This window comes from Panthera leo, chromosome C1, assembly GCF_018350215.1.
Source record: "Panthera leo isolate Ple1 chromosome C1, P.leo_Ple1_pat1.1, whole genome shotgun sequence".
Classification (NCBI taxonomy): Eukaryota; Metazoa; Chordata; class Mammalia; order Carnivora; family Felidae; genus Panthera; species Panthera leo.
This window is the reverse complement of record NC_056686.1, coordinates 107,874,682-107,894,475: the sequence shown is the minus strand read 5'-3', so window position 1 is coordinate 107,894,475 and position 19,794 is coordinate 107,874,682. Positions and strand designations below refer to the sequence as shown.

Genomic DNA, 19,794 nt, shown 5'->3' with positions numbered 1-19,794 from the left:
CCCTTCATAAGTATACAAGAATTGAAATCATACCATGCATACTTTCAGACCACAATGCTATGAAGCTTGAAATCAACCACAGGAAAAAGTCTGGAAAACCTCCAAAAGCATGGAGGTTAAAGAACACCCTACTAACGAATGAGTGGGTCAACCAGGCAAGTAGAGAAGAAATTTAAAAATATATGGAAACAAACGAAAATGAAAATACAACAATCCAAACGCTTTGGGATGCAGCGAAGGCAGTCCTGAGAGGAAAATACATTGCAATCCAGGCCTATCTCCAGAAACAAGAAAAATCCCCAATACAAAATCTAACAGCACACCTAAAGGAAATAGAAGCAGAACAGCAAAGGCAGCCTAAACCCAGCAGAAGAAGAGAAATAATAAAGATCAGAGCAGAAATAAACAATATAGAATCTAAAAAAAACGGTAGAGCAGATCAACGAAACCAAGAGTTGGTTTTTTGAAAAAATAAACAAAATTGACAAACCTCTAGCCAGGCTTCTCAAAAAGAAAAGGGAGATGACCCAAATAGATAAAATCATGAATGAAAATGGAATTATTACAACCAATCCCTCAGAGATACAAACAATTATCAGGGAATACTATGAAAAATTATATGCCAACAAATTGGACAACCTGGAAGAAATGGACAAATTCCTAAACACCCACACTCTTCCAAAACTCAATCAGGAGGAAATAGAAAGCTTGAACAGACCCATAACCAGCGAAGAAATTGAATCGGTTATCAAAAATCTCCCAACAAATAAGAGTCCAGGACCAGATGGCTTCCCAGGGGAGTTCTACCAGACGTTTAAAGCAGAGATAATACCTATCCTTCTCAAGCTATTCCAAGAAATAGAAAGGGAAGGAAAACTTCCAGACTCATTCTATGAAGCCAGTATTACTTTGATTCCTAAACCAGACAGAGACCCAGTAAAAAAAGAGAACTACAGGCCAAAATCCCTGATGAATATGGACGCAAAAATTCTCAATAAGATACTAGCAAATCGAATTCAACAGCATATAAAAAGAATTATTCACCATGATCAAGTGGGATTCATTCCTGGGATGCAGGGCTGGTTCAACATTCGCAAATCGATCAACGTGATACATCACATTAACAACAAAAAAAGAGAAGAACCATATGATCCTGTCAATCGATGCAGAAAAGGCCTTTGACAAAATCCAGCACCCTTTCTTAATAAAAACCCTTGAGAAAGTCGGGATAGAAGGAACATACTTAAAGATCATAAAGGCCATTTATGAAAAGCCCACAGCTAACATCATCCTCAACGGGGAAAAACTGAGAGCTTTTTCCCTGAGATCAGGAACACGACAGGGATGCCCACTCTCACTGCTGTTGTTTAACATAGTGCTGGAAGTTCTAGCATCAGCAATCAGACAACAAAAGGAAATCAAAGGCATCAAAATTGGCAAAGATGAAGTCAAGCTTTCGCTTTTTGCAGATGACATGATATTATACATGGAAAATCCGATAGACTCCACCAAAAGTCTGCTAGAACTGATACATGAATTCAGCAAAGTTGCAGGATACAAAATCAATGTACAGAAATCAGTTGCATTCTTATACACTAACAATGAAGCAACAGAAAGACAAATAAAGAAACTCATCCCATTCACAATTGCACCAAGAAGCATAAAATACCTAGGAATAAATCTAACCAAAGATGTAAAAGATCTGTATGCTGAAAACTATAGAAAGCTTATGCAGGTAATTGAAGAAGATTTAAAGAAATGGAAAGACATTCCCTGCTCATGGATTGGAAGAATAAATATTGTCAAAATGTCAATACTACCCAAAGCTATCTACACATTCAATGCAATCCCAATCAAAATTGCACCAGCATTCTTCTCGAAACTAGAACAAGCCATCCTAAAATTCATATGGAACCACAAAAGGCCCCGAATAGCCAAAGTAATTTTGAAGAAGACCAAAGCAGGAGGCATCACAATCCCAGACTTTAGCCTCTACTACAAAGCTGTCATCATCAAGACAGCATGGTATTGGCATAAAAACAGACACATAGACCAATGGAATAGAATAGAAACCCCAGAACTAGACCCACAAACGTATGGCCAACTAATCTTTGACAAAGCAGGAAAGAACATCCAATGGAAAAAAGACAGTCTCTTTAACAAATGGTGCTGGGAGAACTGGACAGCAACATGCAGAAGGTTGAAACTAGACCACTTTCTCACACCATTCACAAAAATAAACTCAAAATGGATAAAGGACCTGAATGTGAGACAGGAAACCATCAAAACCTTAGAGGAGAAAGCAGGAAAAGACCTCTCTGACCTCAGCCGTAGCAATCTCTTACTCGGCACATCCCCAAAGGCAAGGGAATTAAAAGCAAAAGTGAATTACTGGGACCTTATGAAGATAAAAACCTTCTGCACAGCAAAGGAAACAACCAACAAAACTAAAAGGCAACCAACGGAATGGGAAAAGATATTTGCAAATGACATATTGGATAAAAGGCTAGTATCCAAAATCTATAAAGAGCTCACCAAACTCCACACTCGAAAAACAAATAACCCAGTGAAGAAATGGGCAGAAAACATGAATAGACACTTCTCTAAAGAAGACATCCGGATGGCCAACAGGCACATGAAAAGATGTTCAACGTCGCTCCTTATCAGGGAAATACAAACCAAAACCACACTCAGATATCACCTCACGCCAGTCAGAGTGGCCAAAATGAACAAATCAGGAGACTATTGATGCTGGAGAGGATGTGGAGAAACAGGAACCCTCTTGCACTGTTGGTGGGAATGCAAATTGGTGCAGCCGCTCTGGAAAGCAGTGTGGAGGTTCCTCAGAAAATTAAAAATAGACCTACCCTATGACCCAGCAATAGCACTGCTAGGAATTTATCCAAGGGATACAGGAGTACTGATGCATAGGGGCACTTGTACCCCAATGTTTATAGCAGCACTCTCAACAATAGCCAAATTATGGAAAGAGCCTAAATGTCCATCAACTGATGAATGGATAAAGAAATCGTGGTTTATATACACAATGGAATACTACGTGGCAATGAGAAAAAATGAAATATGGCCTTTTGTAGCAACGTGGATGGAACTGGAGAGTGTGATGCTAAGTGAAATAAGCCATACAGAGAAAGACAGATACCATATGGTTTCACTCTTATGTGGATCCTGAGAAACGTAACAGAAACCCATGGGGGAGGGGAAGGGAAAAAAAAAAAAAAAAGAGGTTAGAGTGGGAGAGAGCCAAAGCATAAGAGACTGTTAAAAACTGAGAACAAACTGAGGGTTGATGGGGGGTGGGAGGGAGGGCAGGGTGGGTGATGGGTATTGAGGAGGGCACCTTTTGGGATGAGCACTGGGTGTTGTATGGAAACCAATTTGACAGTAAATTTCATATATTAAAAAATAAAAAATAAAAAATAAAAAAAAATTAAAAAATAAAAAAAAACAAAATCTATAAAGAACTTATCAAAACTCAACACCCAAAAATCAATCCAGTGAAGAAATGGGCAAAAGACATGAATAGTCACCTCTCCAAAGAAGACATCCAGATGGCCAACCGACACATGAAAAAATGTTCCACATCACTCATCATCAGGGAAATACAAATCAAACCACAATGAGATACTACTTCACACCAGTCAGAATAGCTAACATTAACAACTCAGGCAACAACAGATGTTGGCAAGGATGCAGAGAAAGAGGATCCCTTTTGCATTGTTGGTGGGAATGCAAACTGATGCAGCCACTCTGAAAAACAGTACAGAGGTTCCTCAAAAAAGTTAAAAATAGAACTATCCTACAACCCAGCAATTGCACTACTAGGTATTTATCCAAGGGATACAGGTGTGCTGTTTCGAAGGGGCATATGCACCCCAATGTTTACAGCAGCACTATCAACAATAGCTGAAGCATGGAAAGAGCCCAAATGTCCATCGACGGATGAATGGATAAAGATGTGGTGTATATATATACAATGGAGTATTCCTCGGCAATCAAAAAGAATGAAATCTTGCCATTTGCAACTACATGGATGGAACTATAGGGTATTATGCTAAACGAAATTAGTCAGAGAAAGACAAATATATATGACTTCACTCATATGAGGACTTTAAGATACAAAACAGATAAATATAAGGAAAGAGAAGCAAAAATAATATAAAAATAGGGAGGGGGACAAAACATAAGAGACTCTTAAATATGAAGAACAGAGGGTTACTGGAGGGGTTGTGGGAGGGGGGATGAGCTAAATGGGTAAGGGGCATTAAGGAATCTACTTCTGAAACCACTGCTGCACTATATGCTAACTTGGATGTAAATTAAAAAAATAAGAAAAGAAAAGAAAAAAGAGAAGAGAAGAGAAGAGAAGAGAAGAGAAGAGAAGAGAAGAGAAAAGAAAAGAAAAAGAAAGCAGACTCCAATGGCACAAACACCCGTGCTGTACCAAGGCTGCATGCAGCTCACGCTAAAGATACTAAGAATGCTGCTAAATTAATAGGCCCAAATTTTCAAAAAAAAGTTCAATAAAACCTTGATTTTGTTAACAAGCACTGGTGAGGATGCAGAGAAAAAGGAACCCTTGTACACTGTTGGTGGGAATGTATATTGGTACAGTCACTACAGAAAACGGTATTGAAGTTCCCCAAAAAATTAAAAATAAAAAGACAATATAGTCCAATAATTCTACTGGGTATTTACACAAACAAAACAAAAACACTCACTCAAAAAGATACATGCACCTCTATGTTTACTACAGCATTACTTACAATAGCCAAGACAGGGAAGCAACGTTAAGTTGCAAAGTGTCCATGGACAAACATGAAAAGGAAGATGTAATGTTTATATACAAAGAAATATTACAGTTATAAAAAAAGGAGACTGTGCCACTTGCAATGACATGAATGGACCTAGAAGGTATTATGTTAAATGAAATAAATCAGATTGATAAAGACAAATACCATATGATTCCACTCACATGTGGAATCTAAAAAAAATATATATGAAATGAGTCAGTCACTGGAATAAAAAGCACAGCATAAGGAGTAAAGTCAATGACAGTGTAATAGTGATGTATGGGGACAGATGGTAGCTACACTTGTGGGGAGCACAGTATATATATATATATATATATATATATATATATATATATATATATATATATATTAGAGTTATATACCTGAAACTAATTGTGTCAACTGTTTTTAAAAACATTTTTTAAATAGAAAATGAACATCTAATATTTTATCTTCTCAAAACTTTCCCAGTACTATTTAACTTTGCTAGACTGTTCAGAAAACATGGCACTGTGAAGTCTCTATATACAGATAACAATAGTATCTTCCACTTTAGGGAAAATATGTTTTTCTTTTTCTTTAAGGGCTTTCACATCTATTCTTCTCTAACATTCACCTTCCCTTAAAGCCCATGGGTGTGGGAGGGTGGCTCAGACACTGGAGGCACCCACAACCAGGACGCTGACCCCCATCCTGTGTGCATCCCTACTACTACCGCACATGTCCCTTTCAGTTTAAGGAATTCATCCTGTCATTTGTAGGGCTAGGAACTCAACTTCATAAAACTCAAATATCTCTGTCAGCGAGAAGGGAAAACTAAAAGGCCAAGTCACTCCTACCCTTTCCTCACACCCAGACACTAAGTACTATATCCTTTGTTCCCATAGATCCCACTCTGTTGTTGGCAGCCATCATGCACAAATCCCATTCTGTGTACCTCTGCTTATGCTCCTGTGGCTGCTACCAGTGTTAACCAAATAGGCAACACATCAGCCTTCCAAACTTTTTACCACTATCAGGTACCCTCCTTGCTGAGAGGGGCATCCACAGCACTGGCCCAAACTGATAAATAAGTGACATTAGCATCCATGTGATTGGCAGCCCCTGAGCTATACAGAAACTACCCAAGAGAGCCACCAAAACAGAGACAGGTGGAATCACTGGATTAGAGAGTTCTACCCAAACATTTCACCTGCCACGGAAGCTCTGACTGCAGAGTCCCAAATTAAGCGTCCTCCAGAGCCCAGAGGTCCTAAGGGTCTATGTGGCAATGGCAAGAAAAGGAGCCTGGGAGACCTCTTTGCAAACATGTAATTATCTGTGTACCTCTGCTACCCAGTGAATATAATGCATTTCACCTCATTTTATTTTATTGTGATTGATAGTTCTGCTTTTTCAAAGAAGGAAAATCAACCCACACATTGGCAGATGGGGAAATGGTGTAAATCTTCTGAATATACGGATTTGAGATTGTCATGGACCAGGACACTGGAAAAGTCTATACAACTTATTTAAAAGACATCTATTTTGTGTACGTCATCATGCTAGGCACTGATGGGTGGGGAGGGAGCAAAAAACAATTGTCAAAATGGTCACTGTTCACTTACGCTGACAGGGAGACTGCCCTCAGTCAAGGGCGCAGTAAAGCCTAAGGAGAAAACCAGAGAAAATCCAAAGGGCCAGGAAAGGAAGGCACATATATCCTCAAGGTCTGAGCAAGGCTCTCTTCATACCCTGACAATTTAGGGAAGGACAGGATCACAAAATCCAAGACAAGAAAACTTACACAAAGCCTGGGGCTAGGCTCCAATATGCCAGGACTTTCTTTTTAAAGCCAACATTGTAATGGCTCTCTCTATTCTTAGAATACAGAACTGTCACAGACCTTGAAGGACACCTGGTTCAGCTCCAGGTCTGGGAATGTAGAACTAGTGACAGGACAAATAAGCTGAAAGCTTCTCTCCTGGTAGAAAGTGTGTCAATGTTGAAATGACACAGTCCTGCGTCTGAATACAGGTTTGCTACCCTGTGTTACCAAGTTACCAATTATCACTGAAATTCAATTTCTTCTACTAGAAGAGCTGTTGTGATTACATAATATATGTAAAATCTTTATACCAGGGTCACAAACAAGCTTCACAAATAATAGCTTTTATAAACCATCTAAGGTATGCAGTCCATTCTTCACAGTTAGTCTCCATTTTAGCTAAGTTCTAAAAGTATCCCCCATACAGAAATTTGTATCTCAACAATAAAGAGTGTAAACTACAGCTCAGGTTTTTTCTTGAGTAATAAATGATGTCACTTTTCCCTTAACTCTGCTGTTTCTAGAAGAACAGCAGAATAATCTGTTTACTCCTTCTTCAATGAGCAGTCAGTTCTCCCTGCTCCAGAACATACCATGAATTCTACTTCTAGTGGCAGTCTCAGAGATGAACAGACAGTATATGAAAGATCATCACACACACAGATGAGTCTAAGAATGTGAATTCAACTCCATAAAGAATTGAGTCTATTCTGCAGAGTCCTTTTGGAGATCCAAAAGACCTTCTTTAAATAAACTCATTCCCTCAGGTCTAATCTTCATCCCTATAATTAAAGTCTCCAGTATTTCAGAATTTTAGTCACTGTTCAATCTCCAGACAAGACAGGTATTTCCCACAAAAAGAGCAGTACCTCCATGCTAATATATCAGAGCTCAGCTTGGTTACATTCAAGCAGGGCCTCAGGTCAGCCATGAATAATACAGCATGCTAGTGAGAAAAAGAGAAAAACCAGCAGGGATTACCACCATTCTCTGGTTTCTGTCAAGGCAGCAACCAAGAAAGAACTCTGTGTGAACAGAAACACAGCTCACAGAGCTGTAAAATTTCCAAGAGAAAGTCCAGAGCAACAATATTAATAAGACTTTGTTATTTGTTTTTTTGTTTTTGTTTTTGAGAGAGAGAGAGAGAATGCAAGCGGTCAGAGAGAGAGGGGGAGAACAGAATCTGAAGCAGGCTCCAGGCTGAACTGTCAGCACAGAGACCGACACAGAGCTTGAACTCACAAACCACAAGATCATGATCTGAGCGGAAGTCAGATGCTTAACAACGGAGCCACCCAGTCCCCCTATTTGTTTTTAAGTGTGATCTGTTTCAGCAACAGAAATAAATATGTACCCTAAGGCAACACTAAACCCAGACCAAGGTGCTCATGTCCTGTACTTACTCTGTCGCAGCAACCAGCCACTCTTCACAAACGCCATCTTTCCACCTATAAAAAAAGCCAGGTTCAAAGTTACACCCAGAAAAGAGAATGGCCCACATGAGCTGTTTTTCACTTACAACACTTCTGACACCAAACGTGTGGGGTCTTTCCAACATTAATAACCAATTCTCCCTATCTCAGGACACCAACTGGATGTCTACTGATTCAACCCAATTCTGACCTGGAGTTAGCATCCGACCCCACAGGTTCCGGGCTCAGTTCCACAAGAGTGCTCCCACTTTAGACACAAGTCCTGAGTCTCCAGTATTTCTGACCTACTAACTGGGAGTTCCCACAACCTCTCCTCAAATTTGATAATCTGCCAGAATTGCTCACAGAACTCAGGAAAAAGCATTTTACTTACCATTGCCTGTTTATCATAAAGGATATAACTCAAGAAGAACAAGATGGAAGAGTGAGGGCAAAGTGCCTTCTCTAGGCACACCACCCCCTCAGCACCTCTATGCGATCATCAACCCAGAAGCTCTTGGAACCCCGGCATTTAGGGGTTTTAAGGGAGGTTCCATTAGGTAGGCATGATTGATTACATCACTGGCCACTGGTGACTGAACTTAATACCCAGGCTCTCCCCATCCCTGCAGGTCCAGGGATGGGGCTGAAAGTTCTAAGCTTTTTTTTTTTTTTTTTTAAAGTTTATTTATTTATTTTGAGAGAGAGAAAGAGAGTGTGTAAGCAGGGGAAGGGCAGAGAGAGAGATGGAGAGAATCCCCAGTGGGCTCTGTGCTGACAGTGCAGGGGCTTGAACTCATGAACCGTGAGATCACAGCCTGAGCAGAAATCAAGAGTTGGATGCTTAACTGACTGAGTCCCCCAGGCGCCCCTGAATGTTCTAAGCTTGTAATCACAAGAGTGACCCTCAGCAACCAGCCCCATTTTGAAGTTATCTGGGGACCCACCAAGTCACCTCATTAGCATAAACTTATGTATGGCTGAAAGGGACTTATTATGAATCACAAGACACTCCTAGCACCTCTATCTCAGGAAATTTCAAGGTTTTATTTTTTTTTTTATGTTTATTTTTGGAAGAGAGAGAGCACGCACAAGTGGGGAAGGGGCAGAGAAAAAGAGAGAGGGAAACACAGAATCCAAAACAGGCTCCAGGATCTGAGCTGTCAGTGCAGAGCCTGATGCAGAGCTCAAACCCATGACCTGAGCCAAAGTCAAACACTTAACCAACTGAGCCACCCAGGATCCCGGAGAAATTACAAGGTTTTAGAAGTTCACATATTTCTTATTACATCACAAAATCACAGCCATCTCTCCATTCTCATCCCTTTCTGTGTCAGCTGAGGAAGGGACCAAAGCCATTTTACCTAATTGGCCACTTGGCATTTACCTAATACCTCCTCAGTGGGGTCAATATAAACCCTCCCCCCACCTTCCACTCTAGAATTTGGCCTCAACACTCTTACCCACCTTACGAAATCTAATGCCACTCAAGAAACATAAAGCAGCCCCAGGAACACTAAGACTCTGTCAAGGACCTGTAGCTTCTCCTAACATGCCCAGTGTCCTGGGGCTCTGGGGTCTGCTGCCTTAGCTTTATATTTGGTATGCCCAGTTGACTTCACACAGCCCAGTCAGATGTGAACTGGTGTCAACAGGCAGAGTGGCCCGGTCAAAGCAGAACACCAGAAGTCAAGAAAAGGTGCGATAAATTTAACTCCATAAAAATAAAAATCTGAGTGACAAAATAAAAAGTCAAAAAGATAAAAGATTAAGAGAAAACACAGGGTGCCTGGGTGGCTCAGTCGGTTAAGTGTCTGACTTTGACTCAGGTCATGATCTCAAGGTTCATGAGTTCAAGCCCCAAACTGGACTCTCTGCTGTCAGCTCTCTGTCCCTCCCAGCCCCCCATCTGTCTCCTTCCCTCCCTCCCTCTCTCTCAAAAATAAATAAACTTTAAAAAAGGAAAAAAAAAAAACATTTACAATTATATGGCAGAAACAAGCTAATTTCCTGCATGTACAAAACTCACATATAACAAACGATTATCATCAGGCAGTTCACAAAAAAATAAATAAATAAATGAGCAATAAATTTGTAAGTCATTCAATTTATCTCTCAATTCAAGAGACAAAATTCAAAACACAAGTTAACAATATTACCTATCAGATGGGCACAAATGAAAAACACTATTATATCCAGAAAGGAGTATGTATGATGGCAGGAACAAAAAATGTTGCAAACTTTTGGGAGGAAACTTTGACAACATCTATCAAAATTTTAAATGTTCATAAACTCTGACCCAGCGATTTCACCATTACTAGGATTATACCTCATTGATACATGTGCAGAGGTTCACCAACATATCTGTGTATTTGTGGTAATATCGCTTATACTGGAAAGAACTAGCTCCAATCAAAGTGCCCCACATCAGAAGACCACTCAAAGGATACACGCCCTCCACACATATGACAGATCATTTCGCAGATGTTTAAAAGGGGGTAGAACAGTATGTGCTGATACCTGCGTAATTGTTTTGTGGAAGGAAATCAAAGAAACTGCTAAGGATGTGTATCTGAAGAGAGGAGAGAGGCAATGCTGGGTATGTATCAGAAAAGTGACTATTCAGTCCTATTACACCATTTTTGTGATATTTCAAGCCCCCAATGCAGGGCTTGAACTAACTAATGAGATCAAGAGTGGGACGTTCGAGCAACTGAATCACCCAGCAACTTCTATCCTTTTTTTTTAATCAACAGATTTTAGAGGCGCCTGGCTGGCTCAGTTGGTAGAGCAACTCTTGATCTCACGTGGTAGTGCAACTCTTGATCTCACATCATGAGTTTGAGCCTCGTGTTGGGCATGAAGATTACTTAAAAATTTTTTTTAATTAAAAAAATAGATTTTTTTTGGAGGCTGAAATTATGGGCCACTTTGGTTCTCTACTTTAGCATTTTTAGGTATTCTCTTTAAGGGTTAGTTAGCAAAACAGAGCAAAAGCCCAAGTAGGCACCTGAAAAGAACAAATTAGTCTCCCCACCTTTAATTTTTCCCACATCTAAGTACGGCTAAATTCTCCCCTCTCCAAACCTTTGCAAAAAGAGCTCCACAAGCTTGGTTCATCCTATACTCCAGCATCTCCAAAATCTCATACTCTAAAGGTTCTTAATGTCCTTGCAATTTCTGCCAACTCATGCTATCTGTCCTCACCAAGAAAGGAAGTTTTCCGTCTTTCCCCATTTTTCTCCCACATATTTAGATGCTCAAACAGTCCCAGGTGAATAAGAATCAGAAAGGCAATGTCTCCCCCTTTCCCCCAGTGGATACGCAGGTGCACTGGCAGGGAAACCCACCCTAATCCAAGGCTCTCTGTTAGGCAAAATGAACGTTTTTTTTTATTATTTAAACTGGGTTGAACTGGTTTCCTAAAACTTGGAGCCTAAAACATCCTAGAACAATCATTTAGTTCCAAACGGACACCACCATATTTTCATCCAACACATATCCTTTGAGTGCTAATATGTTCCCAGCCTGTGGTAGGCACTAAGGACACAGCAGGGACCAAGCCAAAGTCCCCGTTTTTACGTACTTATACTTTAGTAAAAGCAACAGGTCAAACTTATAAATTAAACAGATGGGTGATGCAATGTTATAGACAGCATTACATCTCGAACAGCTGTGTTATTACCCCAGAACATCAAACCACATTCACTCATGCCAAATCCTAGGTAATTATAGTAAAGTGTCTACCATCGTAACATGAATTCTCGGTCTGTATTTCATGTGAAAAAGAAAATATCTGGGAATAGGCCAAAAATTACTAGCAGGTATTGGGAGCTACCAAGTCACAACACGATTATTATAAAACTTGGCTGCAAAGTTGTCCTACAACTTTGCTGGTACTTCAACAGCTGGTGGTTGTGTAAAACTGTGGAGCAATAGAAAAATGTTTCCTGAACTTTTCTGGTAACTTTTTTCTATTCTCAAATGATTCTTGATATCATTTTGACTCTATTTGCTGTCATTCATAATAGTCAAAATGTCAGACTGGTGTTAACACTGGTTCATTGGGGCACCTGATTGGCTCAGTCAGTCAGGCATCTGACGCAGATTTCAGCTCAGGTCGTGATCATCATAAGGTTCATGGGATCAAGCCCCGAATTGGGCTCTGCGCTGACATTGCGGAGCCTGCTTGGGATTCTCTCCCTCTCTGAAATCCCCTATTTGCGTGCCTGCTCTCTCTCCCTTTCTCTCTCAAAATAAATAAACATTAAAACAAAAAAAACAAAAAAAAACTTTCATTTACTCAAAGGTCTTTTAAGAAACTAAGTCCAACAACTTTACATACCTGTAAAACCATTAACAATGCTAGCACCCCTGAAAATAGAGGGTCAAAAATGAAGTTCCAAATAAAACCTTAAAAACCTTGAGATTTCCTATTATCTACCAACTGCATGGGTCAACATCTGAGTTACTCATGTTCTCTTTGGTACTGCCTTGGCGTAAGCCTGGGTTTTACTTTTCAGGTATCTGGCACTCAAGGTATGTCAACAATAGGAATCTGATCAGCTGACTTGGGAATCAATTTCAGGCCATCTGAATAAAAATTCAAAAAGGAAAAAAAAACAACTTCTACATCAAGGGGACATCGTAAACATACCTTTGGTGTGCTTATGTAAAATAATTCAAAACCATTAGAGAAAGAGAAAACTATTATAACAAGGTCTAAAGAAACTTAAACTGGAATTATCAACAGAAACTCGTGACTTTTTGAAAGGGTAATTCTGTGGACTCAAGTAGCTTCTTATCTGGTATCATCCTGTCTATCTTTAGTCATTATGTGGGACAATCTCACATGCACCCCATGTCCAGATTTTTATCTCTGATACTGGTCTTCTCAAAAAGGAGTCTGTGCTCCTTGAAAATCATCTGGTTACAATTTAGGGACAGGAAACCGCAAGTTGTGCCTACTGTCAAAAAGCAAAGACACGCGGCACCTGGGTGGCTCAGTCAGTCATGATTTCAGCTCAGGCCATGATCCCAGAATTGTGGGATCAAGCCCGGCATCAGGCTCTGCGCTGAGCATGGAGCCTGCTTAAGATTCATATCCTCCCTCCCTCCCTCCCTCCCTCTCTCTCTCTCTCTCTCTCTCTCCCTCTCCCTCCCTCCCTCCCTCCCTCTCACTCTCTCTCTCCCTCCCTCTTTCCCCGCCCCCACCCTCTCACCTGCTCATGCACACTGTCTCTACAAATAAAAATGTAAATTAAACTTTAAAAAATTAAAGACGGTTTCAGGAAGGAATGTCTTTAGAAAGGATTAAAAAAAAACCAACCAGCTGAAGGAAGAGCATCTAATAATGCCAAATCGAAAACAATAATTATAGTTCATTAGAACCAACTGAGGATGAAAGGCATCCTAAAAATAAAATGATGACTAAAACCATATACACTGCTATAGAATGTGTTAGAGAAAGCACACAACTTCCGATGTGAGTTTGGATTTCACCCAACTGGGGGCCCAGGGGAGGGGGGTGTTAAAAGAAAGTTTAAACACTCTGACTTGTATAATACCTTCTCCTCACTTGATAATTCAAATGGTTATTATGGTAATAATAAGGGGTATTTGTTGTGTTTACCAAGATGCCACAATTTCTTTTTTAAGACAAAAAGTCTAGACTTCTGAGTTAAGGACTCAAGTGTATAAAACTTAGCAGTAGAGAAGACTGTAGGAATAGACTTCAAACCAGCCTAAAACTTAAACCACTGGAGAGCAGGACTTTTAGGAAACAAACCTGGAATTCACACCTGCAGGAATACACTGAGTCCGGTTACTTGTACTTGCTGGGCAGGCACTCACAAGCCAGTCTCCAGAAAAGTCAAAAAGAAGAAAATATTAAAGCCCCATGATAATGAAAGCCTCCTCAAGCACCCTGTGGGATCTTCACTCTAGTCAGGCAATATCATCCACACAGCACATCTTAGGGGGACTGAGGCAAGGGCATTTTGCCATCTAGCAGACACAGCAAGGTGGGCACTCAACTGAAGGCAGGAAAACAAGTTCTTTATCTTCACTGAAGAGATGTGTATCCTTTGTGACTACTAGCCTCTTCTGTCAGGCACCAGTTTGTTATCACCAGCACCACATGCAGCATATTGCCTCATCAGCCTTAGTCTCAGCCTCCAGCAGCAAGAGCAACCTTGCCTCTGGCTCCCAACCCATAAGCAACATGTATGTAACACAATACAGACTCTCCACACTATGCCCTATAAAGAAGATAAACCAAGGGCAACAAGTTCTTAAATAAGCAGTTGCCAGTACCTGGCTCCTTAAATGACCCACCTCACCTAAGCTGGACCGCAGCTGTATCTGTCTAGAATCCATACCCTGCCAAGCTCCTGAACCCTGACCAGAACAGAGGAGACACTGTCACTCAGTCCACCTGCCTTCAGCCTTACAGAGCACTCACATGTCACTGCCTAAAAGAGGTATCCTACTATTATTCATTGGCCTAGGCCAATTCCTGATCCTACTAGCCTGCCCTGCCTTGAGAAACAGTGCTGGGGCGGGGGAGGCAGACTTTAAACATCCATTTTTTAAATTTTTCTTTCTGTGTTAAACAAAAATATTACGGTTTTGTAAAATCCGTATTTTTATCACTAAACACTGTAATTCACAGGGGAGTTATTTTCAAAGAGAGAAGACACACAGTGATATTAAAATGAGAATCCAAGACAAAAGATATACCAATAATGTCAAGATTACCCATGCTAATGACTGCTTTGCTATTTTCAACATTAAAGATGGATTATTAGGAGCATAAACAGCTAACTCTGCTCCCTCCTGAAATGCAACTAAAATGAGTTAAGGGGAAAACAAAGCATAAATCACAGAGAGACCAGCAGCAGAGACAAAAACAGATGACCCATGTTCAAATCCTGACTCACTCACTTATAGATAACTTTGGGCAAGTTATTTAACTTTTCCAAGGCTTAGTTTCTTAGCCCATATAATGAGAATACCAACACCTACTTGATAGATATTTGGAAAATTGGGTGAAAAAACATGTAAATATTTGGCATAGTGCCTGACATTTACTAAAATTCAAGAATTGGTAGCTGCTCATGCAGCAATTACTATCATCACTATTACTTCCTCACTAGCACATGAATAAAATTTGCCCAAAACATTCCAGAAGACAGAAACACATTAGGTGGCTTCTCAAATGGCTTAGAAGACTTAATAAATTAAGATGCTCTTGAAGGTCAAAATTTGAACATATATACACTAGAAGTAAAAACAAAAATCTTGTAGACAAACAAAAAACATCCCTGAATACAGAACCAAATCCATCTTTAAAGGAACAGGAATATTTTTTTGCCTTACTTTGCTGAAGTCCACATCACTTCATAACTTATTTCAACGCTTCACTATTTATATCCTGGAGCAAGATCTACTGCATAAACTAAAACTCATCAGATAAAAGTCCTGCTGTTGGGTCTCAACAGAATAAAACACCAGCAAACTAGCTGCAAAATACCCACATTACACACATGCCAGAAAACCTATAGGAAGTTTTAAACATAAACCATATTCAACAATTCATATTATTTTTTTAAGTTTATTTATTTTTGAGAAAGAGAGAAAAATCAAGCATGAGCAGGGAAAGGTGGGGGGCAGTGGGGAATTCCCACACAGGCTCCATGCTGTCAGCCAGCAGCCCAAGGCAGGGCTTGAGCTCATAAACCATGAGATCATGACCTGAGCCAAAATCAAGAGTTGGACACCTAACCAATGGAGCCACACAGGTGCCCTTCAACAATTCAAATTATTTTAAATGTGAACTGAAATCATTTTAAAAGCACTGAATCCAAAAGAGATTAATTTAAGAGGTAGAAAGAACATTGCCTTTGGAATCTGTCAGTTCTGAGCTCTGCCTTTTACTAACTGGTATGACTCTGAGCACAATACTAATCCTCCCAAGCTTCACTTTTCTTCTTACCTGTACAACAGGACACTACTAGTTATCTCATAGGAGGTTAGTGTGAGAATTAAATGAGATAATACGCCCAAAGAGCCCTGTAGGTGCTCCAAAACTGAGAACTGCTATAATTACGTTACTATTTTAAGAAATGCAATTTAGAGTTGCGTGTCTACAACTGACTCATTCACAATATCCTGGTTCCTCTAGTTAGCCCTCTCTGTACCTTAACTGTAAAAGTTCCTACCTTATCAAAGGGAGGAAAACTTTGTTCTTCAAAAACAATAGTGTAGGGGAAGGGCCTGGGTGGCTCAGTCAGTAGAGTGTCCAACTTCGGCTCAGGTCATGATCTTGCAGTTCATGGGTCCGAGCCTGCTTAGGATTCCCTATCTCCCTCTCTCTACCCTCCCCAGCTAGAACTCTTGTCTTTCTCTCTCTCTCTCAAAAAAAAAAATAAACCCTAAAAAAAAAAATGATAATGTTAGGGGCACCTGGATGGATCAGGTGGAGCGTGCCACTCTTGACCTCAGGGTGGTAAATTCGAGCCCCATGCTGGGTGTAGAGATAACTTAAAAACAAAATCTTAAAAAAAAAAAAAAAAGTTTTTCTTAATGTATATTTACTTATTTTGAGAAAAACAGAGCATGAGCAGGGTAGCGGCAGAGAGACATAATCCCAAGCAGGCTCCATGCTGTTAGCGCAGAGCCCGATTTAGGGCTCAATCTCATGAACCATAAGGTCATAACCTCAGACAAAATCAAGAGTTGGATGATTGACTGAGACACCCAGGTGCCCCGAAAAAAATTATTTTTCTTTTAAATTATAACCATTTTTTCTTAAGTTTATTTTACTTATTTTAAGAGAATGAGAGAGAGAGAGAACATAGAAGGGGCAAAGAAAGTAGGGGAGAGAGAGAGAGAATCCCAAGCAGGCTCCCACTGTCAATGTGGAGCCCAGGCTCGAACTCACAAACCACGAGATCATGACCTGAATGGAAATCAAGAGTCGGATGTTTAAACAACTGAGCCATCCAGTTGCCCCCCAAAAAAAGTTTTTAAATAACAATAATGTAAAGGCAACAAGAAGTCCCAAGTGTACCCTAAATACAGGGGACAAGAATTGGGTGAGCCATCATCACTCAGAGGTCAGTGTAGCGTTGGCACTACAACCATTGGCAGTAGCAACCACTTCTTAACAAGCCTAATACAAGTACTCATCAAAGGGCAGACAAACTAAACAGATAAGAAAGTTCAACTGTCTGTGCCCATGATCAAATTCAGAAGCAAATATACAACCAATAAAACATGACAGCCCACTTTTTATAACATGTTTAATAGTTTATTTTACTATCTGCAGTTTTTTGTAGTTAGAGACACTAACCATTTTTAATTTCTTTACACATCTAGAAAAAGGAAAAAAGGCAGAGGTAAGGAGAAAGAAACCAAATATTCCTGTAGGGTGGCAAACTGGGAAGCATAGCATAGCTTCTAGGGAGAGTCAGGAAAAACTAGTATCTTCCAGAAGAATAATAGGACTATCACAACAAGAGTGGTATCTGTTCTTTCTATACCACTGATGCACACATTTCATAAATTCAGTCCTTGAGATTATTAGGAATTTTACTTACAAAATGTACTGACATCATTAAAAATATGCTAGTGAAGAACCTTTGTCAGATTCTGAGTTATTTCCTGCAGCCTCCCTTAGAAAGCATTTACTGAACACTACCTCATCTGCCAGGATGATCCTCCAACATATGTTGGATTTCTGCCCTCAGAGATCAGATCAGTATGCTGCTGGGGGGGGGGGGGGGGTGAAGAGGAGGAGTCAAGTAAAAAAAATCACTACCAGGAAGAGGAAACCCTAGACATTCTCGTTCCCATGTACAGGCTGGCCCTTAGATAACCTGGCTGCACAAGCACATATAGGCAAATATTTTGGTCATTGATTTGTTCAACAAATAAAGACAGCCAAAGTAAACAGGCAGCTAAACAGTCCCAGCTCGGCCCTAATTCCCCTCGTGACTTCTGACAACTCACTTCCTGCACTGGCTTTGGTTTCCTCAAAGACCAGGAGACCCTTTCCTCCCTTTAAATACAAGGGAACTGCCTCCGGCAGTGGCTCCACCCCGTCCTAATCAGAGGAGGTACTTAAAAAAAAATTCTCAGGGACTTGGAGTCAATGGTGTTGGGAATTAATCACGTTGCTCTAGATTTTTTGGTAGTGTGACAGTCGTACCTCATTCCCTCCACTTCCCTGAAAAAACGGGAACTTACTATTCGTTCATTTACAAAGCCTCTTCTATGTAATTTACTCTACATTTGAGATAAAAACAAAAAACTCTATGTCAACACTAAATAAACCCCCGCTGAGGTCCAGAGTTTCTGATCTGGATGAATGAAAGGATCAGATGTGGAAAAAGTACAACCAAGACCCTAAGACTGCACAGCTAAGAGTAGGTGAAACGAAGCGGGGGCCGAGCGCACCCGCGAGTGCAGAGTTTCAATACCGTTCTGGATTCCTTAAAGAGGGTGCGATCTCCGTGCCGGAGGGGAACGAAAAAGAGCCCAAGTCTCCTCGACCAGACAGCCGGCACTAGGACACCCGAGCTGGAGGAAAGACAGCGGGACGGGTGGGAGCACCTGCGGGGAGCGGAAAGGCAGCGAGCCGGTCGGGAGAAACTGCGGGAAGCGGAACGGCTGCGGGAGAGCTCGGGCGGGGCTGGGAGACTCTAGGGGAGGCTCTGGAGAGGCCAGCACCAGGGAGGGGAGAGGGCGCGGGCCGAGGGCAGTCCCTGCAGAGCGGCGCGGAGTTGGGCGGCTCCAGCCTGGTAGAAGCCAAGGGTGTTCGCTCAGAGGGTCGCGGGGTGGGCGGCTCTAGGGAAGGCTCTGGAGGGGCCGACACGGTGGAAGAGGAGGGCGCGCGCAAATGGACGGCTCTAGCAGAAGCTCTGGTGGGGCCGACAACCAGCAACGGGAGAAAAGAATGTGGGCCGGGGGTCAACTCTGAGGGGCGCCGAGTGGGCGGCGCTAGAGGAGGCTCTGCTGGGACCTACGCCCGGGAGGGCGTCCTCTCGGAAGGGTGCGGGGCTGGGCGGCTCAAGGGGAAGCTCAGCAGGGACCGACGCTAGGGAAGGGGAGGGCGCGCAGAGCGGGGCAACTCTGGCAGAGGCTCTGCAAGGACCGACACTGGAGAGGGGCGGGACGCTAGCCGAGAGGGGGTCTTCTCGGAGGAGTACGGGGCTGAGCCCCAAGAGAGGCTCCAAAGGGACCAACTACGGGGGATGGGGAGAAGAAGGGGCGCAGGCAGGTGGGTCTGGCTCGGGCTCGCCGGAACCAGACAGGGACATTTACCTGCGAACTATCGGGCCGCCGCCGCGGAGCACAGAAGCAGGGCGACAGAGCGCAAGGACGCCGCTGAGGCTCTCTGGCTGCAAATGCCCCACGCCTGCGTCCTGGCCGCCGTCCAACGTCACACCGCCTTGGCGCATGCGCCTGGCCGCGCGGGGCAGGCCTGGAATGGTCTTGGGGGCTACGGCGGAGCCTGGGTATTAGCGGGGAGGGGAGAGGAGGAGAGGGGAGGGGAGCCGAGGGGAGGGCAGGGGAAAGGAGAGCTGGAGAGGGAGGGGAGGGGGCTGGGACATCCTCAGTTCTGCTGGAGTGGAGGGAGGCTTACTTTTCAACTGAAAAGGAACTGTTTGCACCCTGATCTTGCATCTAAATATAACCCTCCAATAAAAAGAGCCATGGCTCCTTAAAGAAATGAGTGGCTCTAGAGGTGGGGCAGGAA

At 41.9% G+C, this 19,794-nt stretch overlaps 1 protein-coding gene across 2 annotated transcripts in view; it reads right to left on the bottom strand.

Moving 5' to 3' along the window:
- The window catches only part of LOC122228750 (pleckstrin homology domain-containing family B member 2), a 48,869-nt gene extending 29,404 nt beyond the window's left edge, over positions 1-19,465 (bottom strand). For both annotated transcript variants that reach the window (XM_042954032.1, XM_042954033.1), the window contains exons 1-2: positions 19,359-19,465; positions 8,022-8,066 (exon numbers count right to left, since the gene is read on the bottom strand). In XM_042954032.1, coding sequence (XP_042809966.1) covers positions 8,022-8,058 — 37 coding nt within the window. In that variant the 5' untranslated portion in view covers positions 8,059-8,066; positions 19,359-19,465. The remainder of the gene's footprint in view (positions 1-8,021; positions 8,067-19,358) is intronic.
- Between the last annotated feature and the right edge of the window lie 329 nt (positions 19,466-19,794).